The following is a 16,705-nucleotide window of genomic DNA, read 5'->3' on the forward strand; positions in this document are numbered from 1 at the left end:
CACCCACAGCCTCACTACTGAAACTTCTAGGAGTGCCTATACAGCTTTTATCCCAAGTTGTGATCAGGCAGCATGGGCCCTCTTTCTGCTGCCTTAGGGAGATTGAATTTCTGTGCATGAGAACGCCTCTGAGTTACTTTACTTTGGTCAATTGTTTATATAATTAAGTTTTTCTTTCTTGTGCCTTATTGCTTTACATTTTTTTTCCCCTTCTCTTTTCTATCCTGTTCTCTCTGTCCCTCTTCCCTTTTTTCTTCTTGATTTCCTTTTTTCTCTTTTTCCACTTCCTGTCCCTGTTACTTCTTTTTAAAGGCCAAGAACTTACCTGGTGGTCAGGTGGTTAAGAACTCTCTTGCCAGTGCAGGGGATATGGGTTCAATCCCTAGCCTGGGAAGGTCCCACATACTGAGGGGACCTAAGCCCACGTGTCACAACCTGCATGGCACAACTACTGAAGGCCATGTGCCCTAGAGCCTGTGCTCTGTAGCGAGAAGCCACCACAGTGAGAAGCCCTCACACTGCAGCTGGAGAGTAGCTCCTGCTTGCTGCAAGTAGAGAAAGCCCATGTGTGGCAACAAAGACTCAGCACAGGCAAAAATAATTTTTTTAAAAAACCAAGAAAATAATATCTGTTAAACTTAACAGCAGATGCACAAGCTTAACAGGTACATCTCCAACAAGAGAAAGGAAAGACCTGAGTGTGTTTTTCTCCAGCGAGTAAACATTTGTTGAACACCCCACTGTATGCTAGATTTAGGGTATTAGATAATCTGCATACTGGAGGAGCTTATAATATCTCATCAAATTACATCAGTAGAGCTCTTCATATTTTTTGACCTTGTGATGTTTTGTGAGTGTGTATTTCTTTGCAAACATGTTTTTCCTATTGTTCACATTCTTTTCCTATTAAAGTATGTTATTTCACAAACAACATTATAACCAAATTGGAATTGCAAAGAAGAGAAAGAAATTAATTCATAATCCTATCTGTAACAAAATTGACTGTAATATTTTTCTCTAGTATTTGTCAGAATATTGACATAATCTTTATGCAGTGGAAATCATAGGTAAATTTAATTTTGCATTCTTCCTCATTCTGTGTTATTTCATGAATGCTTTCTTAAATGTCATTTGAAAGGGTGCAGTACAGAAGGAAGTAGCATTGATTGAGTACCTGTTATGCCAGACATTGTGCACAATGTTCTATTTTTGTCCCATTTTATCCCCATGGGAGTCCTATATGATAAGTTTTATTATACCCATTTCTTTGATGAGAAAATTGAGGTTTAGCTTGGTTTATTTCCGTTTCATTAACTGAGCTCTACTACATCTGTGTACGATGCTGAGTTCTGGAGATTCAAAGATGAGTGGGACATTGTCCCTCCTATAAGGAGTTCAAAAAATCAGCAAGGGGCAGCATTTGAATATAGAGATACTTTCTGTACAGTATACCGAGTTCAGAAGAGGAACACCTGACCTGGGTCAGAGCACTTTAACCAGAGCAGTGCTTCTCAGACTTTAATATGCATAGGGAAGTACCTGGGGTTCTTGTTAAAATGCAGATCCTGATTTGCAGGTCTTTGGTGGGATATAACTGAGTAGAGAAATGGGGAAAGGTAATCTCAACAGGACAGCATGGGGCAAGGCATAGAAGCATGAAAAAGTGTGTTACATGGGTAAACTACTTATAATTTTCCACAGGTGTTGGCTGACTACAGTTTACTGGCTGAATTCAGTGCACAGCCTGGTTTTATGTAGCCCCTGTGCTAAGATAGTTTTTACATTTTTAAAGGGTTGTTAAAAAGGAAAACCCAAAACAAAGAAAAACATATAGCAGAGATGTATAAAGTCTTAAATATTAACTAGCAGCTAGCTCTAGCCCTTTATAGAGCTTGTGTGGGATCAGTGTTGATGGTGGTGTTGGTGGGGTGTAAAATCTGCAGTGAGGCATCGTGGAGAAAATGTTAGAGACAGTACTCGGGGGGTGAGTGACCACAGGGGACACAGAGGAGCTTGCCTTTATCTTTGAGGTGATAGGGAGCCAGGCAGAGTTTAAAGAGGGGAAATGAAAACAGTAGGATTTTGTCACTGATCTTGATGTAAAGGAGTGGGGCATGGTTTGTCGTCCTGGCATGGGTGAATGGTGTTGTTCACAACTGAAATCCATAATTGGAGGAGAAGCCATTTGAAAGGTAGAGATGATTCATTCATATTTGGATATGTTGAGTTTGAGAGAGCACTGTGGGATACCCAGGCTTTCCAGAAGATAAGAGACATCAATTGTAATTCAGTATTACTGCCTCACAGTGGGTTTTTTTTGAACTGTTACTATTTCATTTACATTTTTAAAGTACTTTTCATGTCATGTGCACATCCATTCATTGTGCGCTCATTCATCAGAAAAAAATGGCTATTGGACAGCAGGAGTCTTGTGATCCCTTTCATGCCAACGTTGTGTGTGTGTAGAGCTTTTTGGAGGGATGAGTGCAGTATTTTCTACTATTTTTGTATACAAAGCTATGTGTTTCAGAATTCAATAAACTTTTCTGGCCCAGTCTAGGAGTTCACCATTGTTTGCAACACTGTTAGAATTCTAATGAGAAGCGGCAGCATTAATTTCAAATAATTGGCTTATGTGGAAAATTTATAAATTGGTGACTAACTTGTACATACTTTGAGATGATTATTTAGTGCTTGCATATTGGTTCAGCAAAATGAGTATTCTCATATGTTGAAATCCAACAGAGTAAACGGATCACATCAGTTAGTTAGTGTATGATCATGTCTGTGTGCAGTTTGCTTTTGTTCTTTATACAAATACACTGTTAAGGGTTCCAGATTTTGATTACTTTATTCTAAGTTAGCATAGACTCAGGGGCATTTTATCCATACCCTTCTCCTTGAGGGTGTCAAGATTCTTTAAAGATACACTTGGAACTATAAAAGAATATTTCCTAAATTGACCTTTTAATTTAGTTATTTAGTGTAATAACATAGATACATACTTAAGTTTAAAAGTTTTTTTTTTTTGTTATGCAATAATACTTATTAAATTCTTTTTCTAGATTGAATACCTGCTTAAGAAACTTACAGAAGCTATGGGAGTAAGTTGGCAACAAGAACAATTTGAAAATTATAAAATCAACTTTGATGACAGTAAAGATGGCCTTTCTGCGTGGGAACTGATTGAGCTTGTTGGAAATGGACAGTTCAGCAAAGGCATGGATCGGCAGACTGTGTCCATGGCAATTAACGAGGTTTTCAATGAGCTAATATTAGATGTGCTGAAACAGGTAAGCATCCTGTAACAGTGTTTCTCCTCACCTTTAGAATTTGACATGTTTGAAATAAAAGATTTTTATCACAAAGATGAGCCTAAGTCACTTATATTTTCACACTAATTTAGAACAGGAATAACATTTCTTATTTTCTCAGTCTTGTGTTGGGCTTACATTATAAATAATTACAGTTAAACACTGGGAAGTTACTATTTTGAAAGAACTGTTTATATGATCACATTTCTGAACGTAGTACTTTCGTGTTATGCCTTCATCTATACTTATTCATCTGAAAGATCCCATGGCACGCTCTTCAGTGAAGAAAACAGGTTGTGGAACAGCAGGTGTCTTGTAATCCCTTTCATGCAATGTGATATGTGTGTGTAGAGCTGTCTGGAGGGATGGTGCCAAAATGTTAGGAGTGATCACTGCTGGGTTGTGGGATTTCTATGAATTTTATTTTATTCTTTTTCTTTTCTTATTATTCAACTTACTACTATAATGTTTATATGTGTTAACCTCTCTATAGGATATGTGTAATTTTTATGAAATCAGAAAAATGCCCTTCCTTTTGGGGAAAAGTGCCTTTATGTAATAAAGTTGTGTTTATCATATTAGGTTACAAAGTTTGTATTCTCAGTGCCTGCATAGCATCTGATAATATTTATGGTATACATATGCTGACATACATAGTCTGTTTAATAAACATAATGCAAATAGAATTTATATATTTTGAGTGGATCTTTCAGATGTCTTACATTATTATATTGAATAATAACTCTTACTGGTTGGTCCTTGTTTTGCCCTCTTAGGTAATGATGTTGTTTTTGCTCTTTTCTTCAGATGTAGCCTATCAATAAACTTTAATTGAGGCTTAATTTGTGTAGGTTTTTGGTGCTGTAAGAAGTTAGGAAACATGGTCTCTGAAGAGGATTTCCAGGCCCATTAGGGTGGCAGAATATAGAACTGCAGATGAACAGCCGTATGAGATGGCCTTGGTTTAAATGTCAGGAGCGAGCAAACTGAGCGAGTCATGTGATTAGAACTTAATATAATGATCACGTGATACAGCCAAAATATTATTATATATTTGATGCTGTCAGCACCTATAGATTTACTGTGTGAAATGTTAGCTATTCTTGAACAATCCTGAAGTGTTTTGGCCTGTAGTAATGTGTAGTCTTGCTGAAATAAAATTTTGGATCACACATCTTTGAGGCTGACATATGGGAAGAAAATACAAGCCTAGTAAGTGTGAGCCTAAAAGCTATACTTAGAAGCTAGGATCCTAACAACTGGTCATTTTCTGCTCCTGATTTCATCCTCCAGAATCCTGAGAGAGCAGGTAGAGAGGTGCGCTGGTGCCAGAGGGTGATTGTCTGAGAAGGCATGCTTGGCCAGGTTTACTGACACCGTTTAGCATTTTCAATAATGGAGGTCTAGATTTACTGAGAATCACAGTTAGGGTGTGTGTGTGTGTGTTAAAAGGAAGAGATACCAGCTCTTATAAGGAAAAGCACCAGCATTTATATCAGATTTAATCTTATCTAGGGTTACATGATAAAAAAAGGCCATAGACGGAAAAACTGGACTGAACGCTGGTTTGTATTAAAACCCAACATAATTTCTTATTATGTGAGCGAGGATCTGAAAGATAAGAAAGGAGACATTCTCTTGGATGAGAACTGCTGTGTGGAGGTAAGAGTCAATGGTTACCTCTTTCCAGTGCTGCCGCCTGCTGTTCAAGTAGTTTATCTTCCTTCTTCTAGACTCTAGAGCCTTAAAAATAATCTTAAAATTCACATTTCTAAAATAATATAGGCATACAGTAACTATAGTTTCTGAACCAAAAAATTACAGATACCTGACAACATTTTTTTCTAATGTGAATTTATTTTCTGTCTTGTATTCGAGAATAAAGTATAGGGATTAAATCTCATTTATTTGTATATTTAAGGAATCATTTCTTGAGTAAAATGGAGTCATAAATAAGAAAGCCAAAAAAAAATCAGTAAGACAGCGTTTGAAATCACGAGTGTATCTGAGCACCTGGGCCTTTTTTGAGTGTAATAAATAAACCAAAAGAACATGTCTTTGAATAACTGGTATGACTTTCAGAACACTTTATCACTGCTAATTCTGTAAATAGGTGAAGTCCTCAAGAACATAATGTTTTGAATTTTTAATTTATATCTGAATTATTACCACATCTGTATTTGTTGAAGAACATTTAAAATACCTAAGATCTCATTCATAAATGATAATGTGTCTTGATGGATGAAATGGTATGTATTAATAGTAAGGGTGTGCCGTGCCCAGTAAGGGGTTTTCTTAGAGTCAGCTAAACATGGAGACTCACAGGATTATGATGGACGGTGCCAGTCTGCTTATAAGGATATAGGACAAGAACCACAGCTTGCTGGCAACAACACCCCTGGTGCCAGGAAGGGAGAGACACACATGCAGGGTGTGGGAGTCACCCTGGGTGTCTATACCTGTTGGAACAGTTCCATGGGCATATTTTCCAGGATTCCTGAGAGAGACGTGTTCAGGTAGAAGGTACAGTGTACAAGGGTTGCTGTGCTCAGGAAAGGCCATCGCGTGGCCCATCAAGTGGTGTTGGTTCTCCCAGTCTAGATGTCGTATATGAATCTGGGGTGGTTTTTACCTTAAGTATTGTTGCCTAGAGGGCAGCATAAATAAACCAGTAATATTCATTTATAGGTACTTCTTGTATAAGTAATTAAGTTTGAATTTAAATACTTGAAAGTAAAATTTGAAAGACTAATTTTGCTTTCTGTCCTAGTCCTTGCCTGACAAAGATGGAAAGAAATGCCTTTTTCTCATAAAATGTTTCGATAAGACCTTTGAAATCAGTGCTTCAGATAAGAAGAAGAAACAAGAGTGGATTCAGGGTAAGATAATTTTTATTACTTGTCATGGTATAACTTAAGAGCACTTTCTGTTTTTCATTAACAGTCCCTTGGACGGCAAGGAGATCAAACCAGTCAATCCTAAAGGAAATTAACCTTGAGTATTCATTGGAAGGACTGGTGCTGAAGCTGAAGCTCCAGTACTTTCATGACTGATGCAAACAGCCAACTCATTGGAAAAGACCTTGATGCTGGGAAAGATTGAGGGCAGGAGGAGAAGGGGGCAACAGAGGATGAGATGGTTGGATGGCATCACTGACTCAATGGACATGAGTTTGAGCAAACTCTGGGTGATGGTGAAGGACAGGGATACCTGGCATACTGCAGTCCATGGGATCTCAAAGACTTGGACACGACTGAGTGACTGAACAACAACAGAGATGCTCGGCATTGTTCTCCATTGCCTATAGTTATTTCTGTGTGAAGCCCAGTAGCTAAAAGAAAAACAAGCTGAGAGGAGTTCCCAAAATTTTCATCAGGTTCATTTGCCTGGTGAACTTGTGGGAAAAGTACAAACTGGACCTTCTCCGTTTTATTTATTTACTCTTACTATTTCGAGAATATGAAATTTCCCCCTTTAAGGACCATGAAGAATTTTAAAGTGGCCATTTTGAGTATTTAGAAATATGTAAAACAAAAGAGGGGTTGTGCAATAGGTTTTGAATACTTCAAGTAATTTTCAAGATTTGTTACTTTCACAGGAAATCACTAGTTTCAGATATCTTGAGAATGAAAACTCATGATTTAATAACTTTTAAACTAAAATATCACTCCAGCATTAGTAAAGGTTAAAGTGAGATTTTCTCTTTAATCATGAAAGGGGATTCTCAGTGTTATATTCTTGAATCTAGGTAAAATTGTTTATTGAGAATTGTGGTCATTTTGATGTAGCTTGAGAGTTTGAGGCAAGTGTACATGGGTCTGGATCCTCTCTCCTGGGTCACTAGGAATTCTGGAGCAGCTTTCTTCTCTGGAATGGGGCTAATGATAGTACCTACCGCTCAGAGTTGTGAGGGTTAATAATGAGATAGTGAAGATACAGTTGCACATTTTTAAAATGACACGTCGTTGCAGGATTGTTTGTGATAGATTTATAAACACATGTCCACTGATCGGGGCGTGGTTGAGTAGATGATGGCAGCCGCACACTGGAGGACTGATCAGTACTGTGCAGTGTGTGCTGATACGAAAGCTCTCCAGGGGAAGTAAGAGGACAGACTCAAGCTCTGAGGACAGTGTTACGCCGCCACCATGTCCGTGGAAGGTGGAAGGTGTATATATATGTTTATTTGTATTTGCTTTTAAAGTATCTCAAGAAAGATGCACAGAAACAGTTGGTGTTAGTTGGTAGTGGAGTGAAGAGCTCAGTGCTTGGGAATAGGAGTAGGACGGAGATTTCATCTCTGTCCTTTCAGGCTTTTGAATTTGAACAGTGTGAAAGTACTGGCTGTTTATTTATTTTTGATTTTATTTTTAATTGGAGGATAATTGCTTTATAATGTTGCATTGGTTTCTTCTGTACAACGATGTGAATCAGCTGTAAGTACACATTTATCCCCTCCTTCTGGAGCCTCCCTTCCACCACCCCCACCCTGTACTACCTATTTAGATAATGGAAACAATCAGGAAAGAAGTCAGATTTCATACAAAACTTAGATAATGTGTGTAAAGAGTGTATGTATATATATATATATACACATATATTTATATATAGCAAATATTCAATATATGGTATTGGCTGTTACCACCTTGGGAAGGGAGTATATAGGGAGATGGTTTCATAAGGCATAGATGAGGGGCAGACTACCTACAGTTCAGTCGCTCAGTCGTATCTGACTCTTTGCAACTCCATGGACTGCAGCACGCCAGGCCTCCATGTCCATCACCAACTCCCAGAGCTTGCTCAAACTCATGTCCATTAAGTTGGTGACGCCATCCAACCATCTCATCTTCTGTCATCCCCTTCTCCTCCTGCCTTCAATCTTTTCCAGCATCAGGGTCTTTTCCAGTGAGTCAGTTCTTCGCATCAGGTGGTCAAAGTGTATTGGAGCTTCCGTTTCAGTGTCAGTCCTTCCAATGAATATTCAGGACTGATTTCCTTTAGGACGGACTACTTACAGCAGGTAGCAAATCAGATACCAGGAATTTTGAATCTCAGCCCTTGTGATGTCTTATTCTTATTTGGCCTTTTGGGAAGTTAAGTAAGGAAGTTGCAAGTGTTGGGAGTTCCTCAAGTGCATGTTATGTTCCCAAATCAAGTCTATTTAAGCACAGATAGGCAGTTATGGGACTTTGGAGCTGGAAGGGACTCAAGAGATCATCTCTCTCTGGTTAGAGGTGAGAAACCCATGTGTAAGTGGTTCTGTGACTGGCTCACGGTCACAACACTGCTCAGTGGCAGGATCAGCATTACCCTGGGTTTCCGATTTTCTTCCCACTATGCCATTCAGGTTAGGCTCACGGAGAATAAAAGGTATTTCCCATCTTTTCTCTCATGCCTTTCACAGCCATCCATTCTACCATCCATCTCCTGAAGCTGGGCAGCCCCCCACCACACAAAGAAGCCCGCCAGCGTCGGAAAGAGCTGCGGAAGAAGCTGCTGGCCGAGCAGGAGGAGCTGGAGCGACAGATGAAGGAGCTGCAGATAGCAAACGAAAACAAACAGCAGGAGCTGGAGGCCGTGAGGAAGGTGAGAGTGGGCGCTGGGCTGGGGGCGGGCTCCCGTTTCTCTGTAGGAACCTCTGTGATCTTGCTTATGAGCTTCAGTTCTACCGGGACTAGGTTAACAGTGACTGTAGGGAGATGATTTGGTGAACTGAGCTTCCAGGAAGTGTATCTAGACCATTGAGTGAGACACTGTTTTCCCAGCCCTTGAAGAGTATGAGGGTCTCAGGACAACAGGGATATTTCATTGACCAGAAAAGAACATTTGTAAGAACAGTAAGCACAGTTGAATTCGTTCAGTGAAAGATGAGAAGTTTCTCCTGAGGATGTCAGGGTCACTTTTGGTGAATGGATAGGATCCATTGCCTTTTTAGGTTTTCCCTTTAGCTCCCATCTTCACTCATGAGGATCTTGGAAGACGCTTAGTATTAGAATTGTGGATTTTACTTATTGTTTGGAGTCAAAGATACAGTCTGGACACCACCACCAGCCCCTCTTCCGCCCCCAACTCCCTCTTCAGATGCCAGTCCTGAGTCCAGGTTATTACCTGTGCTTCTGAGCAACTGGCCGTAAGTCAGAGGTTCCCACAGCCCCTTCTCTTGTGCTGTGCTGTGCTTAGTCACTCAGTCACGTCTGACTCTTTGTGACCCTGTGCTCTGTAGCCTGCCAGTCTCCACTGTCTGTGGGGATTCTCCAGGTAAGAATACCTGAGTGGGTTTCCATGCTTGCTTCCAGGGGATCTTCCCAACCCAGGGATCAAACCCAGGTCTCCTTCTTTGCAGGTGGATTCTTTACCAGCTGAGCTACCAGGGAAGTGCCCCCGCCCCCGCCAACTTAGGTTTGATTAATTTGCTAGAACAGCTTACGTAACTTGGAGAAATGTTTTCCATACTAGTCACTGGTTTCTTACAAAAGACTGTAACTCAGGAATAGACACATGCATAGGGCAGCATGTGGGGAAAGGGCACGGAGCTTCCATGCCCTCTCCAGGCGTATCACTCTCCCCAAGTCTTCCTATGTTTACTAACCTGGAATCTTTTTGAACCCTGTGCTTTTGGGTTGTTATGGAAGATTCATTACACAGGCATGATTGATTACATCATTGGACATTGGTGATTGACTCAACCCCCAGCCCCTCTCCTTTCCTCAGAGGTCAGACTGAAAGTTCCAACCCTCTAATCACATGGTAGGTTTCATTGGCAACCGGCCCCTATCCATTGTTTTCTTAAAGTCACTTTATTATCACTCTCAACACTTAGGAAATTCCAAGACTTTGGGGAGATCCGTGCCAGAAACTGGAACGAAGACCAAGTATTATGTATTTCTTACTGTAAATCGCAATATCATGGTATAGGTTTATGAGTTTTTACAGGTGCCTAGATTCTTGAAACCATCACAGACAGAATTTAGAACAATGCCAGTGCCCCACAGAATTCCCTCATGCTGCCTCTTGTATTCAGACTCTCCCCTTACCCCTGGCCCCTGGAAACCACTGATCTGTTTTCTGTTCCTGTATTCTTTCCAAATTATCATATAAACAGAATCATAGAGTATGTACGTTTTCAGTATGTGGGTTCTTTCATTTAGCATCCTGCATTTGAGATTCATCCATCTGGGACCCTTTTAAACTCGTCGACTTTTAACTCAACCTCCAGGAGCATGTAGCTCCCTGTTCTGTGCTACGTGAATGCGTACCCAGAGTTGGTCAGACCTCAGCTGACCTCGACCACCTTGCCACATCCTAGTTCTACCGAATCATTAAAGCAGCTGATTTGAGGTTTGATGGGTAAATATTGGAAAGCAGTTATTATGGATCCTTTAATAATTATTAAATTTCTTTTCTTGTCAAAAAAAAATTCTCCAGTTTTTCACTGAAGCATTTTTATAAAAATACTACTTAGATGAATATTTGAATCACCTGGAATGAGATTACATTTTGTGAGACTTGATACAAGGCCTCATTTAATTCAGAAGGAGGAATAAGAAACTATGGTAGGCTGTTTTTTTGTGTGTTTTCTTTTTGGCTGCACTGTGCAGCTTGTAGGATTTTAGTTCCTTGACCAAGGATTGAACCTGGGCCCTTGGCACTGAGAGTGTGGGGTCCTAACCACTGGACTGCCAGGAAATTCCCTGGTATTTTTCTTTAACAAATTAACAGATTTCTTTTTTTCCTCCCAGATTTCTTTAAAGTGTTACTCAAGTAATTTTATTAAAAGACTTAATTTTTTTTAGAGATGTTTTAGGTTCACAGTAAAACTAAGAGGAAGGTGCACAGGTTTCGTACATACCTCCAGTGTCAATATATACATGTCCTCACCCAGAATCAACGTCCCCAACCAGAGTGGCACATTTATTTCAGTTGATGAGTCTACACTGACACCCCTAGTCACCTAAAGTCCATAGTTTATCTTAGGGTCCACTCTTGGTGTATGTTCTGTGGGTTCAGACAAATGTATAACAACATGTATCTACATTATAAATACCATTCAGAGTATTTTTTTCACTTATATTGCCTTAAAAATCCTTTGTGTTCCACCTACTTATCCCCCCAACCCCAGCACATATATAATCATTTGTATGAGTAATAAAATCATATGGTTCAAAAATTTTAAAAGATAAAAAGGGATTCAGTGAAAAAATTTCCTTCTACTGTCTCTTCCCTCTGCTTGGTTCCTATGCCTTGCCTAAGACAACTATTATTTTCATTTCTTATGTATCTTTCTAGATTCATATAATGTATATTCTAGAGAATATGAATATACATTCTTATTTAACCATTTTTAAACACAAAAAGTACATATTTATGATTCTGTGTCTAGTTTATATATATATATATTTTTTTCTGTATCAGTGTAGTATAAAGAGCTTTCTCATTCTTTCTGATAGCTATAAAATATTCTATTATTTGACTATATTATTATTTAACTAGTTCCTCCTGTTGATGAACTTGTGGGTGGTTTTAGTCTTTTGTTTTAATAAGCAGTGCTGCAGGGAATTATTTTGTACTATGTCATTTTATAAATGTCCATACATGTCTAAAGGGCTTCCCTGGTGGCTCAGACAGTAAAAAACCCGCTTGCTATGCAGGAGACCTGGCTTCAGTCTTTGGGTCAGAAAGATCTGGAGAAAGGACTAGCTACCCACTCCAGTATTGCCTGGAGAATTCCGTGGACGGAGGAGCCTGGCGAGCTATAGTCCATGGGGTTGCAAAGAGTCAGACACGACTGAGTGACTAACACTTACTTATACATGTCTGATGTATCTGTAGAATGAATTCTTAGAGGTGGGATTGCTGGATCAGAGTGTATATACATCTATAATTATGACATACAGGCGGATGGAACAGCCACCATGTCAAATACTGCTGTTCACTGTGTCAGACAAACAAGTGTTCTAGAATTTCCCAGTTAACTACTCCAGCCCAGAAATATCACACTTCGCTCTATTTATTTACGGTATTCTGGTCAGAACTAGTCACATGTTTCTGAAGTTGGTTGTCAGTCTTACCGGTGTTCCCTTGTGTAAGATGAGTCATTTTTCTCTTGTCACTTTCGGCATTTTCTGTCTTTGGTTTTCCACAGTTTTACTATGGTAAATATGTGTGCATGATATGATGTATGTGTTACACTCTTAGTGTTTATCTTACTGTCTTGGATGGGTGTATTAATGTTTTCCATCAAACTGGGAAAGTTTTCAGTCATTATTTCTCCCAATATTTTTCTACTCCTTCTCTTTTTTCCTCTCCTTCAGATATTCCCATTTTGTGAATGTTGGTGTGTTCAGTGGTGTCTCACATTTAATGAGTGTCTCACATTTCTCTGAGGCTATTTTCTGTTCTGTTCTTCAGATTGGATGATTTCTATCAGTCTGTCTTTGATAGATTCTTCTTGTATTGGTGAGACCCTCTAGTGAATTTTTTAGTTCAGTTATTGTAGTTTTCAAGTGCAGAATTTCTGTTTGCTTCTTTTTATAATTTCTGTCTCTTTATTGACGTTGTCTATTTGAGGGGATATCATCATATCATCTATAATTTCCGTAAATAAGGTTTCCTTAGTTCTTTGAACATATAATAACTTCTTTGAAGTCTTTGCTAAATCCAGAGCCTGGGCTCCTTCAAAGGTAGTTGCTATTACTTGCTTTTTTCCAGTGTATCAGTCACACTCTTTCTCGACATATCTCATAATTTTTGTTGAAAACTGGGTGTTTTAGATGATATTTGTAAGCCCTCTCGATGTGGCTTCCGCCCTTCTCCCAAGGACTTCCTGTTGTTTGCTCATTTATTTGCATGGTGACTTGGCCGGACTATTAGAGTGAAGTCCATCTTCCTCATGATATGCAGCCTCTGACTGTCCGTCCTCTGTCAAGGCACAGCCTTGGGTATGGGTACAGTGTCCTGGAGTAACCAGGGTGTCAACAGAGCTTTTTTTTTTTTTTTCTGTATTATTTAAAAAAAAATAATTTGTAAAGGTTACGCTGCATTTATCGTTGTTACAGAATACTGGCTCTCTTCCCCACGCTGTATGACGCATCCTGGAGCCTGTCTTACCCAGCGGTCTGTGTCTCGCACTCCTCCCTCCTGTACCCGGCCCCTCCCCTTCTCTCCTCACTGGTAACCACTGGTTTATTCTCTGTATCTGTGAGTCTGCTGCTTTTTTGTTATATTCACTAGTTCGTTGTATGTTTCCGATTCCACCCATAAGTGATATCATACAGTATATCTTTCTCTGTCTGACCCACTTCACTTGGCATAACACCCTCCAAGTCCGTACACGTTGCTGCAGATGGCAACGTTTTGCTATTTTTTATGGCTTAGTAGTAGTCCGTTGTATATTTGTAACACCGCAGCTTCTTTATTCATTCATCTGTTGATAAGACACTTAGATTGCTCCCATATCTTGACAATAATAAATAATGATGCTATGAACATTGGGATGCATATATCTTCAAATTAGCGTTTTTGTCTTGAAACTTCCTACCTCGTCACCCAGGGGCGGAATTGCTGGGTCATGTGGTAGTTTAGTTTTTAGTCTTTTTGAGACCACTCCATAATGTTTTCAACAGTGGCTGCACCAATTTACATTCCCACCAACAGTGTGCAGGGTTTAGCTTTTTTTTTCCCCTAAATCTTTTATTTATTTACTTGTTATTTCCGGCTGCACTGGGTCTTTGTTGCCGTGTAAGGGCTTTTCTCTAGTTGTGACGTGTGGGCTTCTCATCGTGGCGGCCTCTCTTGTTGCGGAACACGGGCTCTAGCACAAGGGCTCGGTGGTCATGACACGCGGGCTTGGTTGCCCTGCGGCATGTGGGATCTTCCCAGGCCAGGGATTGAACCTATATCCTCTGCATTGGCAGGTGAATTCCTAACCACTGGGCCACCAGGGAAGGCCTGTTTGGTTTTTTTTAATGTTAAGTTGTATGAGCTGTTTATATATGTTGGATATTAGTCCCCTTATTGGTCATATTATTTGCAAATATTTTCTCCCATTCAGTAGGTTGTCTTTTCATTTTCTTGATGGTTTCCTTTGCTGTGCATAAGCTTTAAAGTCTAATTAGGTCCCATTTGTTTTTGCTTGTATTGCTTTTCCTTTAGAAGACAGATTGAAAAAATACTGCTGTAATTTATGTCAAAGAGTGTTCTGCCTGTGTTTTCCTGCAGGAGTTTGGTAGTATCTGGTCTCACATTTAGGTCTTTAATCCGTTTTGAGTTTACTTTTATATGTGGCAGCAGGGTTCCGTCTCCACCTCTGATCTCTCTGTTAAGTTGGCTGCCTCAGTTGGCGTCACATTCTCAGGTGTTCATCTCACAGGTTTATCTGTTGTTTTCAACAATGCCCTGGGGCCTAACTTGCCCCATAGTCTGATATTTAAATTCTGGCCCACGTTTGATCTTTGAGGCCTGACTTTGAAACTTGTTCCTAATACATGGGAGCTCTTTGCTGTCTTCCCCTGTTTCCCCTGTGAGACTTTTAGCTGGCCTGTGATTTAGTTTGTTGATCTTGTTGACTGAAAAAAACACACAACCTACAAGTTGAGAGTTATGTTTTATCTGGTGCCTTTTACTGAGGACTCTTGCCTGGGAGAAAGCTTCTCAGCTATGAGGAGCTATTTCAAAGAGATAGGCGGAGAGCCAGGATTTATAGGAGTTTTTGTTGGAAAACAAACAAAACCGTGTGGTTAGTGCTTATCACAAGAAAACAGATATTTCAAGTTAATGATTTTAGTGCTTTTCTATATATAGGAAGATACAGATTTTAGCTCATTAAAATGATTTTGTAGGTATGCATTTTAACTCTCGAGGGCCAGCGTCCTGTTTCTCTCCACCCTGAATTTCCCTCATGGGTCATTGTTGGGATGGCTGCAGTGGCTGATGGCTTGATAGCAGACTTCATCCTTTGTTTATTGGAATAGCAGACAACTTTTTTTTTGTCTGCATCCTCCTGTGGGATACCATATCCTTAGACTGGAAACTGAGAGGGAGCCTTGTGGGCTTGGTTCCATGGCCACGGGTAGAGCCTCCTTCTACTGCCAACGCAAGGGTAGGGTGGAGAGGAGGCCGTGATGCGGTTCAGATGCCATAGACTTTCACAGTTCTTGCTGAGATTCAGTTGATTTTCTTGGATAAATGTTCTCTGTTTGCTGTATGCTCTCAGGATAATTCCCAGAGACTTTAAATGATTGCTTTCGGTTTTTCCCTTCTTTCACTAGAGAACCACCCTTTGGGAAGTTGGGCTTCCCTGGTGATTCAGACAGTAAAGAGTCTGCCTGCAATGCAGGAGACCCAGGTTCCATCCTGGATTGGGAAGATCCTCTGGAGAAGGGAATGTCTACCCACTCCAGTATGCTTGCTTGGAGAGTTCCATGAACAGAGGAGCCTACAGTTCATGGGGCTGCAAAGAGCCGGACATGACTGAGCGGCTAACATAACAACAGCAAAGTTTTTAAGGAACAGTGTTAAGATGACAGAACTGCAGTGAGCGCAAGAAATAGATTGGAACTTCACAGATGCATTTGCAAATGAATTTAATGACGACACTAAAATTTTCTTTGCAAAATGTTACAGCTTACTAGGAGTCATTCGTTTATCCAATTTGTTTTGTATGTTGACTGGGAAAATTGTTGGACTGGAATTGCAGTGGATCTACAGGGTTTATTCTGTCTTTATTGAACATTGAGAATGACTGGCTTCCCCTATAATGTTTAAATGTGACCCTTTCTCTCCAAATGCACTTCCACTGTAACGGTCCCTGCTTTTCTATGAATGGTTTTCGGGTAGAAACTGGAAGAAGCAGCATCTCGGGCAGCAGAAGAAGAAAAGAAGCGCCTTCAGACTCAAGTGGAGCTCCAGGCCAGGTTCAGCACGGAGCTGGAGCGGGAGAAGCTTGTAAGTACCGCACTCCCTGGGGTGCTGCTGCTTTAACTTGAAAAGCCCACCCCGATCCCGTCCTGGTCAGCAGAAGGACAGAGGCCAACCTGTGTGGATGGAGGGGCAGGAGCCCGCCTGGCTTGGTGAAGGGGGAAGACCTGGGAGGCTAGAGTGAGATCATCTTGCCAGCTGTCTCTGCTGCTGACTCACGGTGGGCTGGCTGTTGGGGAGGTTTTGTGTTTGTTATTAACTCATTATTAGTTTATTGAGCACTCTGTGTGTGCCAGGTATCATGCCAAGGATGTAAAGGTAAATCTTGCTCTCAAGACCTCCAATACAAATTTATGGAATGGGTTGATAAGTGCTGTGGGGAGGGGGACTCCACGTCCTGGTTTGCCTGGGACAGTCCCCACCATCCTGGTATAATTATTGCTAGCATCCCTTTCATCCTTCAGAGTTTTGGCTTG

The 16,705-nt window shown here is 40.4% G+C and overlaps 1 protein-coding gene across 2 annotated transcripts in view; it reads left to right on the plus strand.

Annotated features, from left to right (window-relative positions):
* SWAP70 (switching B cell complex subunit SWAP70) overlaps window positions 1-16,705 on the plus strand; it is a 150,141-nt gene that overhangs the window by 123,313 nt on the left and 10,123 nt on the right. For both annotated transcript variants that reach the window (XM_027563251.1, XM_027563250.1), the window contains 5 exons: window positions 3,066-3,293; window positions 4,830-4,976; window positions 6,085-6,193; window positions 8,719-8,900; window positions 16,149-16,256. In XM_027563251.1, the coding sequence (XP_027419052.1) occupies window positions 3,066-3,293; window positions 4,830-4,976; window positions 6,085-6,193; window positions 8,719-8,900; window positions 16,149-16,256 (774 nt within the window). The remainder of the gene's footprint in view (window positions 1-3,065; window positions 3,294-4,829; window positions 4,977-6,084; window positions 6,194-8,718; window positions 8,901-16,148; window positions 16,257-16,705) is intronic.

The sequence above is a fragment of the Bos indicus x Bos taurus genome, chromosome 15 (assembly GCF_003369695.1).
Source record: "Bos indicus x Bos taurus breed Angus x Brahman F1 hybrid chromosome 15, Bos_hybrid_MaternalHap_v2.0, whole genome shotgun sequence".
In the NCBI taxonomy this organism is placed as follows: Eukaryota; Metazoa; Chordata; class Mammalia; order Artiodactyla; family Bovidae; genus Bos; species Bos indicus x Bos taurus.